Source organism: Triticum aestivum, chromosome 2B (genome assembly GCF_018294505.1).
Source record: "Triticum aestivum cultivar Chinese Spring chromosome 2B, IWGSC CS RefSeq v2.1, whole genome shotgun sequence".
Lineage (NCBI taxonomy): Eukaryota > Viridiplantae > Streptophyta > Magnoliopsida > Poales > Poaceae > Triticum > Triticum aestivum.
Genome location: NC_057798.1, coordinates 391,140,474 through 391,158,009, shown reverse-complemented (window position 1 = coordinate 391,158,009; position 17,536 = coordinate 391,140,474). Strand labels below are relative to the sequence as shown.

The 17,536-nt window shown below is 47.5% G+C and overlaps 1 protein-coding gene across 1 annotated transcript; it reads left to right on the top strand.

Annotated features, from left to right (window-relative positions):
• Positions 1 to 13,794: 13,794 nt before the first annotated feature.
• LOC123041276 (uncharacterized) lies at positions 13,795 to 15,603 on the top strand. The gene is made up of 2 exons (XM_044463921.1): positions 13,795 to 15,043; positions 15,281 to 15,603. The coding sequence occupies exons 1-2, from the start codon at positions 14,323 to 14,325 to the stop codon at positions 15,334 to 15,336; spliced, it is 777 nt and encodes a 258-aa protein (XP_044319856.1). The 5' UTR covers positions 13,795 to 14,322; the 3' UTR covers positions 15,337 to 15,603.
• The last annotated feature ends 1,933 nt before the right edge of the window (positions 15,604 to 17,536 follow it).

Below are 17,536 nucleotides of genomic sequence, written 5' to 3'. Positions count from 1 at the left end.
ACAAAAACCCAACCACGAAGGAAATATCATATAGCATCTCCGGAAAAGGCAATAGTTGGAGTTACGAATATGGAAAGTTGCATCCGGGGCGTTACAACACTCCACCACTACGAGAGGATCTCGTCCTGAGATCTAGGATGGCACCGGAGAGAAACAGAAGAGGAAGAGAAGAGGTAAAATTAAGTTGCTTCTTTGACGAATGAGTGAAACCACGAACCTTGAGAGGTTGAGAAATATGAAAGAAAGAAAACAACGAAGATGAACAAGATTGCAAACAATCTGTTAGAAAAAAGGAACAAGGAACATTACGAGAACTTTAAGGTTGCAAAGACATGAATCAAGAGTTTAATGGACAAGATAGAATTCGAATCCACTCCGGTTAAGACAAGATGAGAGAGGAAGAATTCGGGCAGCACTCTGGTTGAACATGGAAGGAATATGATTTGAACTTGGCAAAATGAAAGCACTTGGATGAGACTCCGGTTAAAAGAGGAATGATAGACACAACACTCCGGTTAAGTGGATAAGCATGGAAAAGAACATGATCTTGACAAAACAAGATGATGAGTGAAAAGAGCAACATCACAATGCCTCCGGAAGAAAGAATAGAAGATAGATCATTGGAATAACAGAATGGAGGAGAAAATGCCAACTTCTGCCACAATTGAGCTTGGGAAGCATCCTTGCAAAGAAGATTACAACGGGGTTGTTGGAAAATCAACAACGAGAAGGACAAGTTTGTAGTGGGCTTATGGAAAACATCTCAAGACTATGAGGTGACATTCTGCCACTAACGAAAACAATTGCTTGCTTGAGAACAACGAAGAGATGAAAAACCTCTTTCACAGAGAAGGATATGGAGAAAGCTTGGATCATTGATAGCACCACAATAGCAACATCCCTTAGGGAAGGCTTTAGGTGAAATATGACACAAGATAACTCCAACGAAGAGATTAATATGGGTTGAAACAATTCATGATCGAAGAGAAAATGATGGATTCACAATATCTCATTCTTGACAACTTGTGAATCACGAAGGGAAATTGTCAAGAGTGACATAACACCATCTCAAAAGATAAGGTAGAAAGGATTGCACTTCGGAATGCAAGATGAAGAATGCTTGAACGCCTCAAAAGAAAACATGTGTTTAGCACCATGTTTATTTTAGAGTATAGCTTAGCGGGTCATAACTTCGAGAGAAGTCTTGAAGAACAAAATGAGAATGAAAGGAATCCTTGATGAACCATCATGTAGAGCCTCCATGAAGAACTCCGGTAATGAAAGAATGATAGAAAGAAAGAGAAGTTGAAAGAACAAGGTGAGCCTTGTGATGATTTAGATGAAGCTTCGCGACGAGATAATGCGGAAAACTTGGAACTCCGGAAAAGAAAAGATGAAACATCTCGAACCGGGAAATGTGACATGATGAACAACTCCGGAAAGAAGAAACTAGATTACTTGGATGAAACAATAATAAGAATTACGTTATGCCTATCCTTCACCAATTTAAATTGATGACAAGAAACGGATTTGGCATACTACTTATTCTCGTAGAAAGAATTAAGAGGGATATAGCGTAAACTTGAGAAGGTATTGATGGAACCACCGGTGGGATTTGTTAACAATGAATGAATTGATAAATTGATACGATAACGAAGAAAGTGAAATCTTGAACGAACCATCGAAAGAATTGAAAACGAACGAAGTAAAGGGGTGAATCACCGGTAAGAATTAGAGAACGAATGAAGATACTTGAGGGAATTTGATACAAGAGAACGAAGAGATCACGAGCTGATTAGAGAATACTTGAGCAGTGTACCGGTAAGATTTGGATAACGAGAGCTGAAGGTTGAGAATGAGGAATTATGACATGATGGCCTTCGGAGGAAAGAAATGGAAACAACTCATGAAATGCTCCGTATGGGTGAAAAGAATTCTCGCAATCAAAAACAATTATGAGAGGATGGCATCAAGCTAGAACCATGAATCTTGAAGAGAATGGAGCAAGATTTACGAGAAACTCTTCTTCGGTCTTCACATGTTGAGAATGATGATGAGAACCACCATGAATTGTTGAGATACTCCGGAACAAAGAAGAATAGAAATGATGAACCAACGATGAAAATATTCTGAAAGCGATCTAGGATAAGGAATATGACTGATGAAAATTCATTCTTACGTCAAACTCTGAAAAGTATTTGGAATAGCTCCGGAATAATTAGAAGAGTCAGGTAAGATCCTGGGAAAAGACCTGTGGGTTAGGGCCCACTGAAAAGGAACACCGTTGAAATAATTTTAAAGAGAAGTTGCACCGGTTGAATTAAATGGCTTGAATGAGATAACAACCTCGAAATATCTTGAACGGATTGAGAATGGAAACATAAGTCTTGTGAGATATCTTCAGCTCTCCAGATAAGAATAGAGAGAGGTGAGTGATTGAGAGGTGCACCGGTCATGAGAAAGCATTTGACACGAGGAAAGGAATATGATCAACACTGAAAGCTTGAATTGGATCCACCGGAGAAGAAAAAAGAACGAAGGATGATGAACTTAAAACTGTTGAGCATCTTCTTGGGAAATCACCGGATAAGAACATTGATTGAAAAGAGTGAAGAGACTTCACATCTATAAGATGGATACTTGATTAAGATATCCGAGTCCTTGAAGAAAAAGGGTGGGAGGATGGGAAAACAAAGGCATCTTGGGGAAAATGGAACAAACACCGTTGAGAAAACTTAGAATTGATCCTGCGGATGTTGAAAATGATCGGCTCCACTTGAAGAGAAGCACACCGGTTGGAGAAGAATTAACATGACGACCTCGATGATCAAGAAGGATTAGTACTCACATAGCAATATGAGAACACCATTTAGGAAAGGTATGGATTCAACATTTGACTTCGAAGCAACTCGAATACCACAAATAAAACAAAACAAAGGATTTGGCTTGTAGAATAAGCCAGAACAAATACATATGATAGATCCCATATCGTATCATGTGTCTGTTGGAAAGATATCCTACGAGCTACTTGAATTCCCACATATAAACTCCCGAAACTTTCTGGTTATGCAATCTAGTGTTGGGGATACAGGGGAAGCAATATATCTCACCCAAACTAACAATTCCTACATCCAGCTGTATCCATCCGTCAACACATAACCAAGAAAACTCCGGAAATCGTGTACCTCAACCTTCGAAAAGCATCTGTTATACGAGTTATGGCAATACTCCCGAACTCCCCAGTACTGGGTGACGTCGAGGTTATCTCACCAACAACTGCATAAAAGAGATTTTCAATGTCGGCAAAACTCAGGTATTCCAGAACTACAACGATAAAATTGTGACGACAACACCTCGGAGCTCAACTCCCCGGGTCAATGCCACATAATAGACAGGAGGCACCAAGAACAATGTTCTCGTCACAAAACCATCGGAACGATTCCAAGATACCCGCGTGATCCTAAATTTTTTTAGTGAAATTTGAGGAGAGGAAAGACAAAACATCTACGTCAAGAGACCTCACCAGAGCGACGAAGGGGCTGAGGAGTAAAAAGAATCCTACTCTCCGATATATATAATCCTAAGACTCAAAATAGTTTTCTTCTAGACTCAACAACGGCCAACAATCAAGGGGCTCCTAAGGTCGGTCGAGGCTCTGATACCAACTTGTCACGCCCAATATGCGACCCTATCCAAAAGGAACTCGAAGGTCCCACCAAGGATAGACCCGCATATTGAAACGCTTTTGCAAGGTGGATATCATTACATCAACATTACATAATAGATGGGGATACATACATAAGGCATACAATGCCACACGAATACAACATCACAATACATAAGAGCATCATCCGACTACGGATGAATCACAAACAGAAACTCAAACGACATCCACCCTGCTAGCCCAGGCTGCCGACCTGGAACCTATCCCCTGATCGAAGAAGAAGCAGAAGAAGAACTCAACGCAAGCAAGCATCGCTCTCGCGTCATGATCATCGCATAACCTGTACCTGCAACTGTTGTTGTAGTAATCTGTGAGCCACGAGGACTCAGCAATCCCATTACCATGGGTATCAAGACTAGCAAAGCTTAAAGGGAAAGGAAGGGGTAACATGGTGAGGCTGCAGCAGCGACTAAGCATGATATGGTGGCTAACATACGCAAATAAGAGCGAGAAGAGAGCAAGCGGAACGGTCGTCAACTAGCAATGATCAAGAAGTGATCCTGAACTCCTACTTATGTCAAACATAACCCAGAAACCGTGTTCACTTCCCGGACTCTGCCGAGAAGAGACCATCACGGCTACACACGCGGTTGATGCGTTTTAATTTGGATCTGGTGTCAAGTTATCTACAACAGGACATTAACAAATTCCCATCTGCCTATAACCGCAGGCACGGCTTTCGAAAGATTATACCCTGCAGGGGTGTCCCAACTTAGCCCATGACAAGCTCTCGCGATCAACGAAGGATATACCTTCTCCTAGGAAGACCCGATCAGACTCGAAATCCCGGTTTACAAGACATTTCGACAATGGTAAAACAAGACCAGCAAGACCGCCCGATGCGCCGACAATCCCGATAGGAGCTGCACATATCTCGTTCTCAGGGCAACACCGGATGAGCAATCCATACAACTAAAACCAGACCTCAAGTTTCCCTGAGGGGGCGCTGCAAAGGGCTCTAGTTCGGACCAACACTTAGACAAGCACTGGCCCTGGGGGGGGGCTAAAATAAAGATGACCCTCGGGATGCGCGACTCCCAAGGGAAAAAGGGCTAGGTGAGGCAAATGGTAAAACCAAGGTTGAGCCTTGCTGAAGGAGTTTTATTCAAAGCGAACTATCAAGGGGGTCCCATAAATCACCCGACCGCGTAAGGAACGCAAAATCCGGGAACATAACACCGGTATGACGGAAACTAGGGCGGCAAGAGTGGAACAAAACACCAGGCATAAGGCCGAGTCTTCCACCCTTTACCAAGTATATAGATGCATTAATAATATAAGAGATATTGTGATATCCCAACCAAAATCCTGTCCACCATGGAGAAATCTTCAAGTTCACCTGCAACTAGCAACGCTATAAGAGGGCTGAGCAAAGCGGTAACATAGCCAAGCAACGGTTTGCATAGGAAAGGTGTAAAAGGTTAGAGGTTCATGGCAATTTGGGATGGCTTGATGAGCAAAAGATAGGTAACGCAGCATAGCGATAGAACGAAGCAACTAGCATAGCAATGATAGTAGTGAGATCCAGGGTAGCGGTCATCTTGCCTGAAATCCCGCTAGGAAGAAGAACGAGTCCATGAAGAAGACGAACGGGAGTAGTCGAACGAATCCTCACAATCGCAACATTACCGGAACTAAGAAGCAACACCGAAAAGAAACAAACAGCATGGTAAATGCACAAGCATAAACATGGCATGATGCACAATCAAGTATGATGCATGTCCGGTTTAAATAGCATTGCATGGCATGGCAAAATGCAACAACAACAACACTACAATTTAAGTGGAGCTCACTATGCAACGAGTTGCATATTGACGAAACTTCACAACATTTATTTAGTTCGCTCTCGGTTAGGTACTCAACAATATTAAATGTTGGTTAACATGGCAAGAGGTGAAGCATGACAAAACTATATCATCTAAACAATTTAAATGGGGCCGGATATAACAAACAACAAATCCGGTAAATCCCCATATGCATATTTTAGTTTTGGTACTGTTCTGCCCTAAACACAATTTTAATGTTGTTAAACAGCAACATAAAGTGGACCATGTTAAACTAGGCATTTTTCCACCCCATTTACATATAAAGTTTATTAAATTCGGAGCTACAGTTATTTAGTTATGAAATAAATCATTTTAACATGGCATCTTAGCAAATTTAAATAAACAGCAAGTTAAACATTTAAATATGGGATGAAAATGACATATTATTAATCTACACAAAAATTCTAAGCATTTTTCATGTTTGAATCATTTTAATCCGATGCACGGTTAAAGAGTTATTATATGCATGATCTAGAGGGACTTTTCTGCAAAACTAGAAAATCCTGAGATAATGCTAAATTCGCAGGACCAGGAAAAAAATATGCATGGGCCGAATCTGACTAGCCCAATAGAGGAAAGGCCAGGGGGCTGCTCACCCTGGGCCTTGGGCCGGTTCGGTGGAGAGGCTGGGCTGCAGCTGGGGAGGTCAGACGCGAGCCGGCTTGGATCTGGCCTAGGAGGCGAAGGAACTGGGCAGGCCGGCGCTGGGGAGGACGGAGTCGGACTGGGCCGCGGGGTGGAGACGCGGGCCCACGAACGGGCGCGGTCAACGGCGACGCTGGAGATCTGGAACGGGGACTCGTCCTCCCGCTCGCACAGGAGCACGCGCGGCTTCGGCGGGGCTGGGTGCGGCAGGACTCGCCGGAGACGAGGTGGCGGGCGGCGGAGGTCGGTGGGGTCCGGAATGGGGGCGGATCGGCCGGATCCGGCAAGGGAGGGGCCGACAGAGGCCGTATCTAGCCGGAGGGGCCGACTCCGGGCGCGGAGGTGAGAAACCATGGCGGCGGCGGTTCCCTGCAAGGGGAGAGAGAGAGAGCGAGAGGATTAGAGAGAGGGGAAGATGAGGAGGAAAGGAGAGGAAGGTGAGTTGGCCGGCGACCTGGGGCGCGGCGGATCACGGCGAGACGGCGGCGACGCGAAGCAGCGAACGGGCTCCGGCGGGGAGCTCGGGGACGACCGCTCGAGGCGCAGGCGGCCCGGGCAGCAGGCCCGATTCGGCCTGGCGGCGGGCCGCGGATGGGCTCCGACGGGCCCTGCACGGTGGGAGGCGCGGGAGGACGTGGAGACGCCAAGTGGCGCCCGGTGGTTGGTGGAGGCAGCGGCTGGCGGCGGCGCAGCGAATGGGGCGGCGACACTTGGCGGCGGGGGAGTGCACCGACGCTGAAAACAAGGAGGGAGCGGCGGCTGGCTGCGGGAATTGAGGAGGGGGTTGGTAGGAGGCCAAAAATGGCAGGGGAGGCGTCTATAAATAGAAAAGGAGGCTAGGGTTAGGGGTTTTGGGAGCATTTTGGAGCCTCCGATCGCGATCCGACGATCAGGAACAGAGGGGGGTTTAGGTGGGCTAGTGGGCTGTGTGAGAGAGAGGCTTGGGCTGATAGGAGAGAGAGGAGAAATGCAGCCTGGCACGATTTCGGAGACCGAAACGTCCGACGAATGAACCGGCGAAGGTGCCGCTATATATTTAACGGTTGGGCTATCAAATGGACTGCGAATGCGACGAAACTTGGCAGGCGGCCTGTCTACACTATAATAAGACCGCATGACAAGTTGCAACCCATTTCGAGAACATTTTTATGCCACTAATAAAATATATTTCGGAGGTGCCGCGGGCGCGTGCGAGTGTGTTTGGACTCCGAACGGACAACGGAGAGAACCGGGAGAACCCGAACGGATGCAAGTTTTGAAAAACATGCGGATGAAATGTAGATGATGACATGAGACGAGATGCATAACAAGAACAAAATGCAAAACAAACGACAAAAACCCAACCACAAAGGAAATATCATATAGCATCTCCGGAAAAGGCAATAGTTGGAGTTACGAATATGGAAAGTTGCATCCGGGGCGTTACACCTCAACACCCAAGAGTAACAAGATCCGCTAGGGATAAGTGGGGGGGAATCAAATTTCTCTTGGTGGAAGTGTAGATCTGGGCCTTCTCAACCAATCCCGAGCAAATCAACAAGTTTGATTGGCTAGGGAGAGAGATCGGGCGAAAATGGAGCTTGGAGCAACAATGGAGCTTTGGGGGAAAGAGGTAGGTCAACTTTGGGGAAGAAGACCCCTTTATATAGTGGGGGGAACAATCCAACCGTTATCCCACTGAGCGGTACTACCGCCACAACAAGGGACCCTTAGTACCGCAAAACCCGACACAAAAAACATCATTCTCGAATCGAGGCGGCAGTAGCCCGGAAGCACTGCAGTACTACGGCAGAAGACCCCAAGTGGTACTACCGTTCGGAGAGCGGTACTACAGCTTGGAGCGGTACTACCGCTCTGAGAGCGGTACTACCGCTCTGAGAGCGGTACTACCGCTGTGGGTCGCGGTACTACCGCTGGGGCAGAGCAAAGCATAGCAAGGGGAAAACGACAGCTCCAGTGAAGCGGAAAGAAAATGATGGGTGTGATATGGATGTGTACGTGTTGATTCCACCCTAGTCTTACCAAAGCAGATCCCCTCTTGATAGTACGGTGACTCCTACGGGACTAGTCCACCAACAACGAAACGAAGGAGCTACACCGTCTTGAATAAACCACCGAGGGGAGAAAATCGTCTCGTGCCAAAGGATGAATCTCTGAAAGAACTTAACGCACGCGATTAGTCCGCACAAGCATTGTCATCAATCACCAAAACATCTTGGGGATAAATATGCCCTTACAGCCACCGTATTGTCCTCACGCCCTCACACAATGCAAGATGCCGTGAATCCACTATTGGTGCCCTTGAAGGCGGCGACCGAACCTTTACAAACAAGGTTGGGGCAATCTCCACAACTTAATTGGAGGCTCCCAACGACACCATGAAGCTTCACCACAATGGACTATGGCTCCGAGGTGACCTCAACCATCTAGGGTGCTCAAACACCCAAGAGTAACAAGATCCGCTAGGGATTAGTGGGGGGAATCAAATTTCTCTTGGTGGAAGTGTAGATCAGGGCCTTCTCAACCAATCCCGAGCAAATCAACAAGTTTGATTGGCTAGGGAGAGAGATCGGGTGAAAATGGAGCTTGGAGCAACAATGGAGCTTTTGGGGGAAGAGGTAAGTCAACTTTGGGGAAGAATACACCTTTATATAGTGGGGGAAACAATCCAACCGTTAACCCCCCCCCCCCCCCCCAAACAGCCATGCACAGAGCGGTACTACCGCTTGGGCAGGACGGTACTACCACTGATAAGCGGTACTACCGCTCCCTCCCAGCGATACTGCCGCGCTGACGAGGGATGCAGGGTCCTGGCCCCAGAGCGGTACTACCGCGGAAGTATTGGCGGTACTACCGTTTGGAGCAGTACTACCGCCACTACTGCCGCTACTAGTACCGTAAAACCCGACACGAAAAACAACGGTCTCGAGTCGAGGCGGTAGTAGCCCGGAACCACTGCGGTACTACGGCCGAAGACCGCAAGCGGTACTACCGCTTGACGTGCTTCGGCGGTACTACCGCTAAGGACCGCGGTACTACCGCTGGGACAGGACAGGGCAGGCACAGATAGGAAAGATAGCTCCAATGAAGCGGAAAGAAACATCGGGTGTGATAAGGATGTGTACGTATTGATTCCACCCTAGCCTTACCAAAGCGGATCCCCTCTTGATAGTACAGTGACTCCTACGAAACTAGTCCACCAACAGAGAAACGAAGGAGCTACACCGTCTTGAATAAAACACCGAGGGGAGGTAATCGTCTCGTGCCAAAGGATGAATCTCTGAAAGAACTCAACGCACACGATTAGTCCGCAAAAGCATTACCATCAATCACCAAAACATCTTGGAGATAAATATGCCCTTACAACCATGAATTGAATGATACAAAGTAAACGCCAATTCATTACATGACAAAATAAAATTCAGCAATTCATACATAGATAGACGATACATAAATGAACAAAGATGTCAATTGTTGCGATTATTGATGATCTTCTTCATGTGGAGAAGCCACTTCTTGACTTCATCGCTCAAGAGGTTTATGTCCTGTATCATGATCCTCGACTCCTCCATCTCTCTCGCAAGTCTCAACTTCTCTCTCTCTCAAGATCAATTTCCTTGCATTATCGCCGCTTCTCTTGCCTCTCCAATTCTATTTTGTTATTCTCCAAGTGCAACCTCTCCTGGTGGAACTCCATTTTCTCCTTTTGCGCATCTATGAACATCTTGTACCTTTCCTCCTTCTTCATCTTCTTGGCAAAAAAATGCTGGTCCAAGTGGCGGACATTTTGCTCACCGCGCCATCACGGGCGATCTTCTCCTTCTTTCACTTGTTTCCCATCACATACCGCGCCATCATGGCTGCTTGTATGCTTGCCCCACCATTTTCTTCTTCTTCCTCTCCCCCAATCCAATTGATTGAGCGTAGCTAGACCCATAGGTTTTCTTCGTCTTCTTCGTGATACTTTTAATCTCCTCGAGGAAAGTTTGCCACTTAGGTTTCCCATTCAATTTCATCCAATAATGTGACATTGCAAATGGATTCTTCTCGTCTTGATGGTACAAAGCCGCCACCTAAGTTGCATGGGTTTGAACTCTAATGCCGCTTTGGTTCCGGCCAATAACTTGTATGAGAAAACCAACAAATTTGCTCACATTCTCTTGGATGAGGGACCATCTATGTTGGTGAGAGCACGGGCCACGATTGGTATTGATTGGGTGTGGTTTCACATAGTGTTTTTACTCATGATAAAGTTTGTGATTTTTTCTCAATATTTCTCACCTTTTTGCTCAGTTCCACGTATCGGATCCACACTAGTGTTCAACCAACTATCACACAACAAAACATCTTCAAATTGTTGAATGCCGGGACTCTTGGCTTCACTACCTTCTTTCTTTTAGTGCATTACGTTTGCCCAACTTGAAATGCTGAGGAATTGATACCCCCCATGCTAAATTGCAAAGGCTCTTGACCACCATTTATCATGTTATCCAAAATTAGTTCCTACAATATACATCATAATTTAACTATCATCCTACAAGTTTGATCTAATGGTATGTGCAACAAATGAACCTACAAATGCAAATGCCAAAGAGGCAAAGATTGTATCAGGTCTTGTTCCAGCGTTTCGTCGAACAACATGTGGGCATGCCCCGACACTGTCAGACGTCGCCCGATGCCTTTGGAGTTGCAGCGAGTTGGCCATCGTGGTCGTGTCCGGGGAGTCTTCCGTAAAGCTCAAACCCGGGATGTCGGTCCACTCGGAGGGCGAAACGGAGTTGCGCTCGCCCAACAAGTTGTTTTTCCCCGCGGCCATGACAGACAGATTGGCCCGTGTCACCACATCGCTCGTGCCAAAGCCCATGCCTCATCACCGGCCATCTTCATAGCTGCCTTCACCACCGCTTCACGCTCACGCTGCCTCCGCCAACGGTCCTTCCAGGCAAGGTTCTCCACCTTGCAAGGAACCGGCACGCCGGGGAGCCTGACCAATTTCACCGATGCATCATCCATGACAATGCTGGCAGACAGGGTTGTCAGTGACGACATTAGCAACGGCGGACGAGGACGACTACACGGATGACGAGCAAGGGAGGGGGTGGGCGGCTGCATGGAGGCGGGAAATGGAGGACGGAGCCGGGAGGAGGGTGGTCGAAGTGATGGACTAGTCAACTTTGAGAGGATTTGGGATGGGTCTGCTTGTCGGAGCCGCGTGGCGGGCGCGCCCGGGTGTCCCCATATCCGCCCCGGATATGGGCCGGGTATGAGTGGTGCCGGTCAGTCCAGACGTTTGACCCAAAGTTGCCAAGTCCGATTGTATGGTTGTTTTTTGCTCGGATAGTGACTGGGCAAGCCGCCTGGGCGTTTGGGGGGATATGTAGGCTCTAGTTGTAGTAGATGCTCTAAGATCCTTCAGAATCTCTACGCGAGGTGTGCCGAGGCCTACAGCATCATGTTTTTCTTTGGTAAGTCAACAAGTATTATTATTTGGTTATTGAAAAAAGATACAGATTCTACTGCAATTTTTTTGGGAAACGTTTATATTCAGCCGATTGATATTGATGACCCGTAAACCGCCGGCTGCGCCGTTCGATCAGATCAACTCGTTCAGTCGTGCTCTGGTACAAAGCGCACAAGCATGCGTGCATCTTTCCACGTGGCTGGTCTCCAGTTCTCCACAACATGCTCTCGTCATTCTTTTGGCTTTGTTTATTTTCCACACAACTCGCTAGTGTACGTTTTGCTAGCTTGCTGCTAGCATAAGGCAGGTCGCGGACGTCTGCTCCATGGTGTTGTGGAGGGCCGAACTTGAACGGCGTTGCTTCGAGTCGGCCAGCCATAGATAGTGCTACAAGGACGTCTTGTGCTATGCCGCGTCAGTGGCCGGCAGGCAATGCTAGGACGACAAAGCACTGGTGGGCTGCAAGTGACAGCCTCTACTACCTGCGTCGTTGGCTGTCGCAATGGAGGATCAGCGAATCATAGGAACCTCTCGGATGCTGCAATGGAGCATCATATCCACCAGAGCATCGCCGAGCCTATGGAAGCTCACGAGTCTGCAATGGAGCATCACCGAGCTGTCAGAACCTCACGAGTGCTGCAATGGAGCATCACTAGGGCGCCGGGAGCATTGTGTGGCCGCTGGAACCTCACGGGTGCTACAATGGAGCATGGTCGGGTCGTCGGAACCTTACGGGTGCTACAATGGAGCATCGCGGCCAGGCCATCGGAACCTCATGGGGAGCATCGCCGGAGGGCCATCGGAACCTCACGGGTGCTGCAATGGAGCATCGCCGCCCCGCCGGACCTCACTGTGCTTCAATGGAACATTGCCGCAGGACCGCCGAAACCTCACGGGTGCTACAATGGAGCATCCTCGGGCCGTCGGAACCTTACAGTGCTACAATGGAGCATCGCGGCCAGGCCATCGGAACCTCACGTGGAGCATCGCCGGAGGGCCACCGGAACCTCACGGGTGCTGCAACGGAGCATCGCCGACCCGTCGGACCTCACTGTGCTTCAAGGGAACATTACCGCAGGACCGCCGGAACCTCACAGGTGCTTCAATGGAGCATTGCCGCCGGGCCGTCGGAGCATCGCCGGGCCGCCGAAACCTCACAGGTGCTTCAATGGAGCATCGTTGCCGGGCCGCTGGAACCTCACAGGTGCTGCAATGGAGCATCGCCGAGCACCGAAACCTCACGGGTGCTTCAATGGAGCATCGTCGCCAGGCCGTCGGAGCATCGCGGGTGGTGCGATGAAGCATCGCTGGCCCTTGGAGCATTGTCGGCGCCGGAATGGTGCATCGCTGGTGTTGGAACGGAGCATCGCCGGGCCGCCGGAACCTCACGGGTGCTGAGCATCGCCGGCTGCTGGAGCATTCCAGCATGTGGTTTCGTTGCAGAGGTTGTGCTTCTGGAAAATGACGACGAGGACACGCAAGTACTACTACATTGCAGCGTGAGCAGCTGCAAATGTCGGTGCTCTAGCAAGGACAAGGACGAGTCCAACATTGCAGCTGATTGTCCGTGCCTCCAAGCCGCAAGAGTAGCGCACAGTTCTACAACGTCGAAAGCATCGTTGCAATTTGCAAAGCTTTGTCCCATGTGCGTCTTAAGCGGCAGCGTAGCTTACGGGATTGCAGACGCTGGTACACTTCTTTCTTGTGGAGAGAGCCAACGGCTGGAGCGACGTTTGACCCGCGCTGGAATTTTTCTAGATGAAAAGCAGGGCAGGGGGAGCACAACGCAGGAAGCAGGATGAGTTATCGATCCAACGGCGGATGTGTCACTATTGAACGGTGCGGGAGGCGGCTTATGTTTTTCCTAAAATCAGACGGATGATGCTTAGCAAGCGCCTTTTTTTAGGATGATTCTACTGCAATTTTGGTATGTACAATATAATCAATTAACAACAAAATCAAAATGGATGGTAAATTATGATGGTTATTAGGTACTCCCTTCGTTGCAAATCCTGTGATCCAAAGAAGCCCTAAATCTTTGGAAACATTTCACTATGAATCACATACGAAGTAAAATAAATGAACAACACTTTAAAATGTATCTATATACATTGGTATGTGGTTCATAGTGAAATCTCTACGAACACTTATATTTAGGAACCGAGGGAGTATGAAATATTTTTACCCTATTGTAGCCATGGGCAATTACGGGTTGGGAGAACTTGCCCAAACCCAAGCCCACTCGAGACTACCAGAAAGGCAGAAACCCTCGCCTCCATCGCGCGACAAGCGCATCTACGACCACGTCGGCGTCGTCGCTAATGGAAGACCTCGTAGAGCAAATCCTTCTCCGCCTCCCGCCGAAAGATCCCGCGTGCCTCGTGCGCGCGTGAGTCGTCTGCAAACCCTGGCGTCGCCTCGTCGCCGGCCCCGCCTTCCGCCGCCGCTACCGCGAGTTCCACCGGAGACCTCACCTGCTGGGCGTCCTCCAAATCCTGCAAGGTGATGAACCTTACTACTCCCGATTCGTCCCCACCTCCGTCTTTCGCGTTGTGGATCCCGTCCTTCCATGTTGGTTGGTTGTCGACTGCCGCCACGGCCGGGCCCTGTTCGCCACCACAAACCCGCACATCGAGGGGACCTTGGACCTCGTCGTCTGGGAACCCATGACGGACGACCAACGCCGGGTTCCCCAGCCCTCGCCGGAGCCGGAGGACTACGTCGACTACGCAGCGGCGGTGCTCTGTGCCGCCGAAGGCTGCGACCACTGCGGCTGTGAGGGTGGGCCCTTTCTTGTGGCCTTCGTATCCACCGACAAGGGGAAGGGGGTGACCTCCGCCCGCCTGTACTCCTCGGAGACCGGCGCGTGGAACGAGACCACCTCTCTTCATCACCCCGAGGCCAATGCCCACTTTGCGGCTAGCGTCCATGTGGGAGACGCGCTCTACTTCCGCGGCATCGGGAATTACACCATCGAGTACCAACTTACTACAGCCCGCTTGTCCGTGTTGGAGGCGCTGGCCAAGTGTAATGGGAGGCTCGTGACAATGGAGGACGGTGGCCTGGGATTTGCCGCTGTGGATAACACGATCATAACCCTGTGGGCAAGGGAGACTGGCCCTGAGGGCGCAGAGACATGGACGCAACGCAGGGTAATCGATCTCAAGACGCTGCTTTCTGAAGATGCCCTCTCACACTCAATTAACGGAATCAAATACTATAGTTGGATTCCCGTTGTATCTGTGGTCGGCTTTGCTGAGGGCACTGATGCCATTTTTGTTGGCACCATTGCTTGCGTCTACATGATTGAACTCAAGTCAGGCCGAGTCACCAAGGTGCTCGATGAATTTGGGAGAGTCTGCCCCTACATGGGCTTCTACATTCCAGGTATCCCGCCTTGATTTTTCAGTTGGCACTTACATTTTCAAAGTAGTGCTATATCACTTTGTGCCGTAAGTTCCCCTCCGGAGTAGTAGCAAGTTTGTCTTCTCTTAATGATTTTGTGCATGTGTGGGTAAACATGCTGCTAATGGGTTATTATTAATGTTTTGGAGAGTTAGACTTGTTGGTCTTTAGTCGATGGTAAGCAGCTTTTTTTATTTCTGAATTCTTGTATTTCTGCAGACATGGAAGTAGCTTCTACAGCTGAGGGGCCAAAAGAGGGTGTTTTAAATCTATGACAAACTCTATATGCTGGAGCACGGCTTCTTCGTCAAGGTGGAACTGTTGAAGTGACTTGTAGTGATTTTATACATAGCCTATGTGGTGCATTCTGGTACATGACTTCATATAGGATCTGCAAGTCCACTTTTTTATTGCTGTTCTTCACTTGGCCTTCTGGCCTTATGGGACTTTGTTAATGGCTTGTTTCCTTCAAATCGTTAGCTTTGCCTGTTGGTGTCAAGTTTCACTATGGCTTCACTATAAGGGATTGCAGATCAGCATAATACTACTCCCTCCGTTCCAAAATAGATGACTCAACTTTGTACTAACTTAGTACAAAGTTGAGTCATTTATTTTGAAACGGAGGGAGTAGATGGATACATGTACTTTGCCGTGCCGGAACCGTTGCCTTGAATTGCTAGCTGGGGTAGTGCCTTGTGACGACATATAGTTTTTCCTTGCAGAACAATATATAAATTATTATGTTGTGATGTTCAAACAAAAAATTAAGTAGCACTATAAGCATGGTACATTAGGTTGTAAATTTACTATTGCAGGCAACATAATTTTCTTTTGATAACATCTAATGATCTGCCAACACCATATACATAAGCAAGCATGGAAGCCACCACACTTACGAATCAATGAAATACAAGCAGTAATTTGATGGGCTACACAACATCTTTTTATCACGTATACTTCATCCGTTACAAATATAAGATGTTCTAACTTTTTTTCTGAATCAGGCATATATAGACATGTTTTAGTGTGTGTTTTCATTTATTTTTGTCGTATATAGTTCACATTGAAACATTCAAAACATCATATATCTGTGAATGGAGGGAGTAGCAGATAATACATCACAAAGATAAATTGACTTCAACAAAATAAATACATACCCAAGACACCATCGGTGCCGGCTACTGCTCTGAGCGTGGGCCTTCGGGGCGGAACGTACATTATCGCCGGCACTCTATCGACAATTCCCTCTCTAGGTCTACCCAGGCCCTACCATCCACTTGCGACTTTCTCTTGACGCACTGGGTGGGGATAAGTTGGTCTGTGTTGTCTTTGGGTTTTGGTCATGTTGTAGAGGTCTTCGGTGTTGGTTGTGACGCGGCTTGTTTGCTCTATGGTTTGCTTCATTGTCATTGGCCTGAGGTTGGTCTAGGTGATGCATGTCTTATACTAGTACGCATGGTGTGTGTGGTGTGTGTGACTTCTAATCATAGTGATTAGCGTGTTGTAATGGCCGGAAAGCGTTGTACCCGGCTTCTTGCCGGCTTGCCGCTTCTTTCACATAGAACACTTTAGGCAGGTAAATTCTTTGCTTGCGAATGCACTCACTAACTCTAACCGACTACTCTTACAATTCAAGTGTCCTATCAGCTGGCTATGTTAGTCTCTTGCAAGCGGATGGCAGAGGAAAACCCTGTTGGTGATGTCAATAGTATCTAACAAATCTAAAGGTCATCCTATATCATAAAAAATACACTAATTATTTACATGTGCATGATTTCTTCCTTTCCCAAATGGCACCTGACTGGGATAGTAGTGCATGAAGAAGTCAGCGGCGACTCTACAAATGATATTTGCTTATACGATCTATACATTCAGGAATTGAAGAATGTAAAAAAAAGGTGCTGCTATACAAATAATCGAACCAATAAATAAAACAAACTTAAAGCAACTTGTTCTGGTTGACTTTAGTATGGCTAAATTAAGCAGGACGCAGGCCAAAACAACAAAAGATTTTATCACACCAGTACACCAAAAGATCTCTGTGCAGTTTGAGAAGAATCAACCAAAGCATTATGAAATTTAAACCCAAAGATGCACCACAGTGAACATGAGGTTGGCTATGGCATGGAATTAGTGAAACGTATCTTAGATTGAGCAACAGGTCATAGTTCCTTCTAATAGCATCTAGCACACACGCTGTCCTTTGCAAATGGACAACTGAAGCATGAGACCAACACATAGAGGATGCAAAGAGAGGGGGAAATCCCAGACTAATTGAGAGATACAAAGAACAAGGGCTAACACTATATGTACATACTAATATGTCTTCACCGTATTTATAATTATTTATTATTTTATGCTACATTTATATCACTTATATATGTGCTTTTGGCAACAATTTATATCAATTTTATTTGGACGAATCTATTAATCCAGTGCCAAGACCAATTCCTATTTTCTAGTGTTTTTGGAAAT

What these genes read in the sequence shown, in the direction of transcription:
- LOC123041276 (XM_044463921.1), top strand. Translation starts at nt 14,323, where the DNA reads ATGACGGACGACCAACGCCGGGTTCCCCAGCCCTCGCCGGAGCCGGAG. An exon ending in CATGGGCTTCTACATTCCAG is followed by an intron (nt 15,044 to 15,280) that starts GTATCCCGCCTT and finishes GTATTTCTGCAG; the next exon opens with ACATGGAAGTAGCTTCTACA.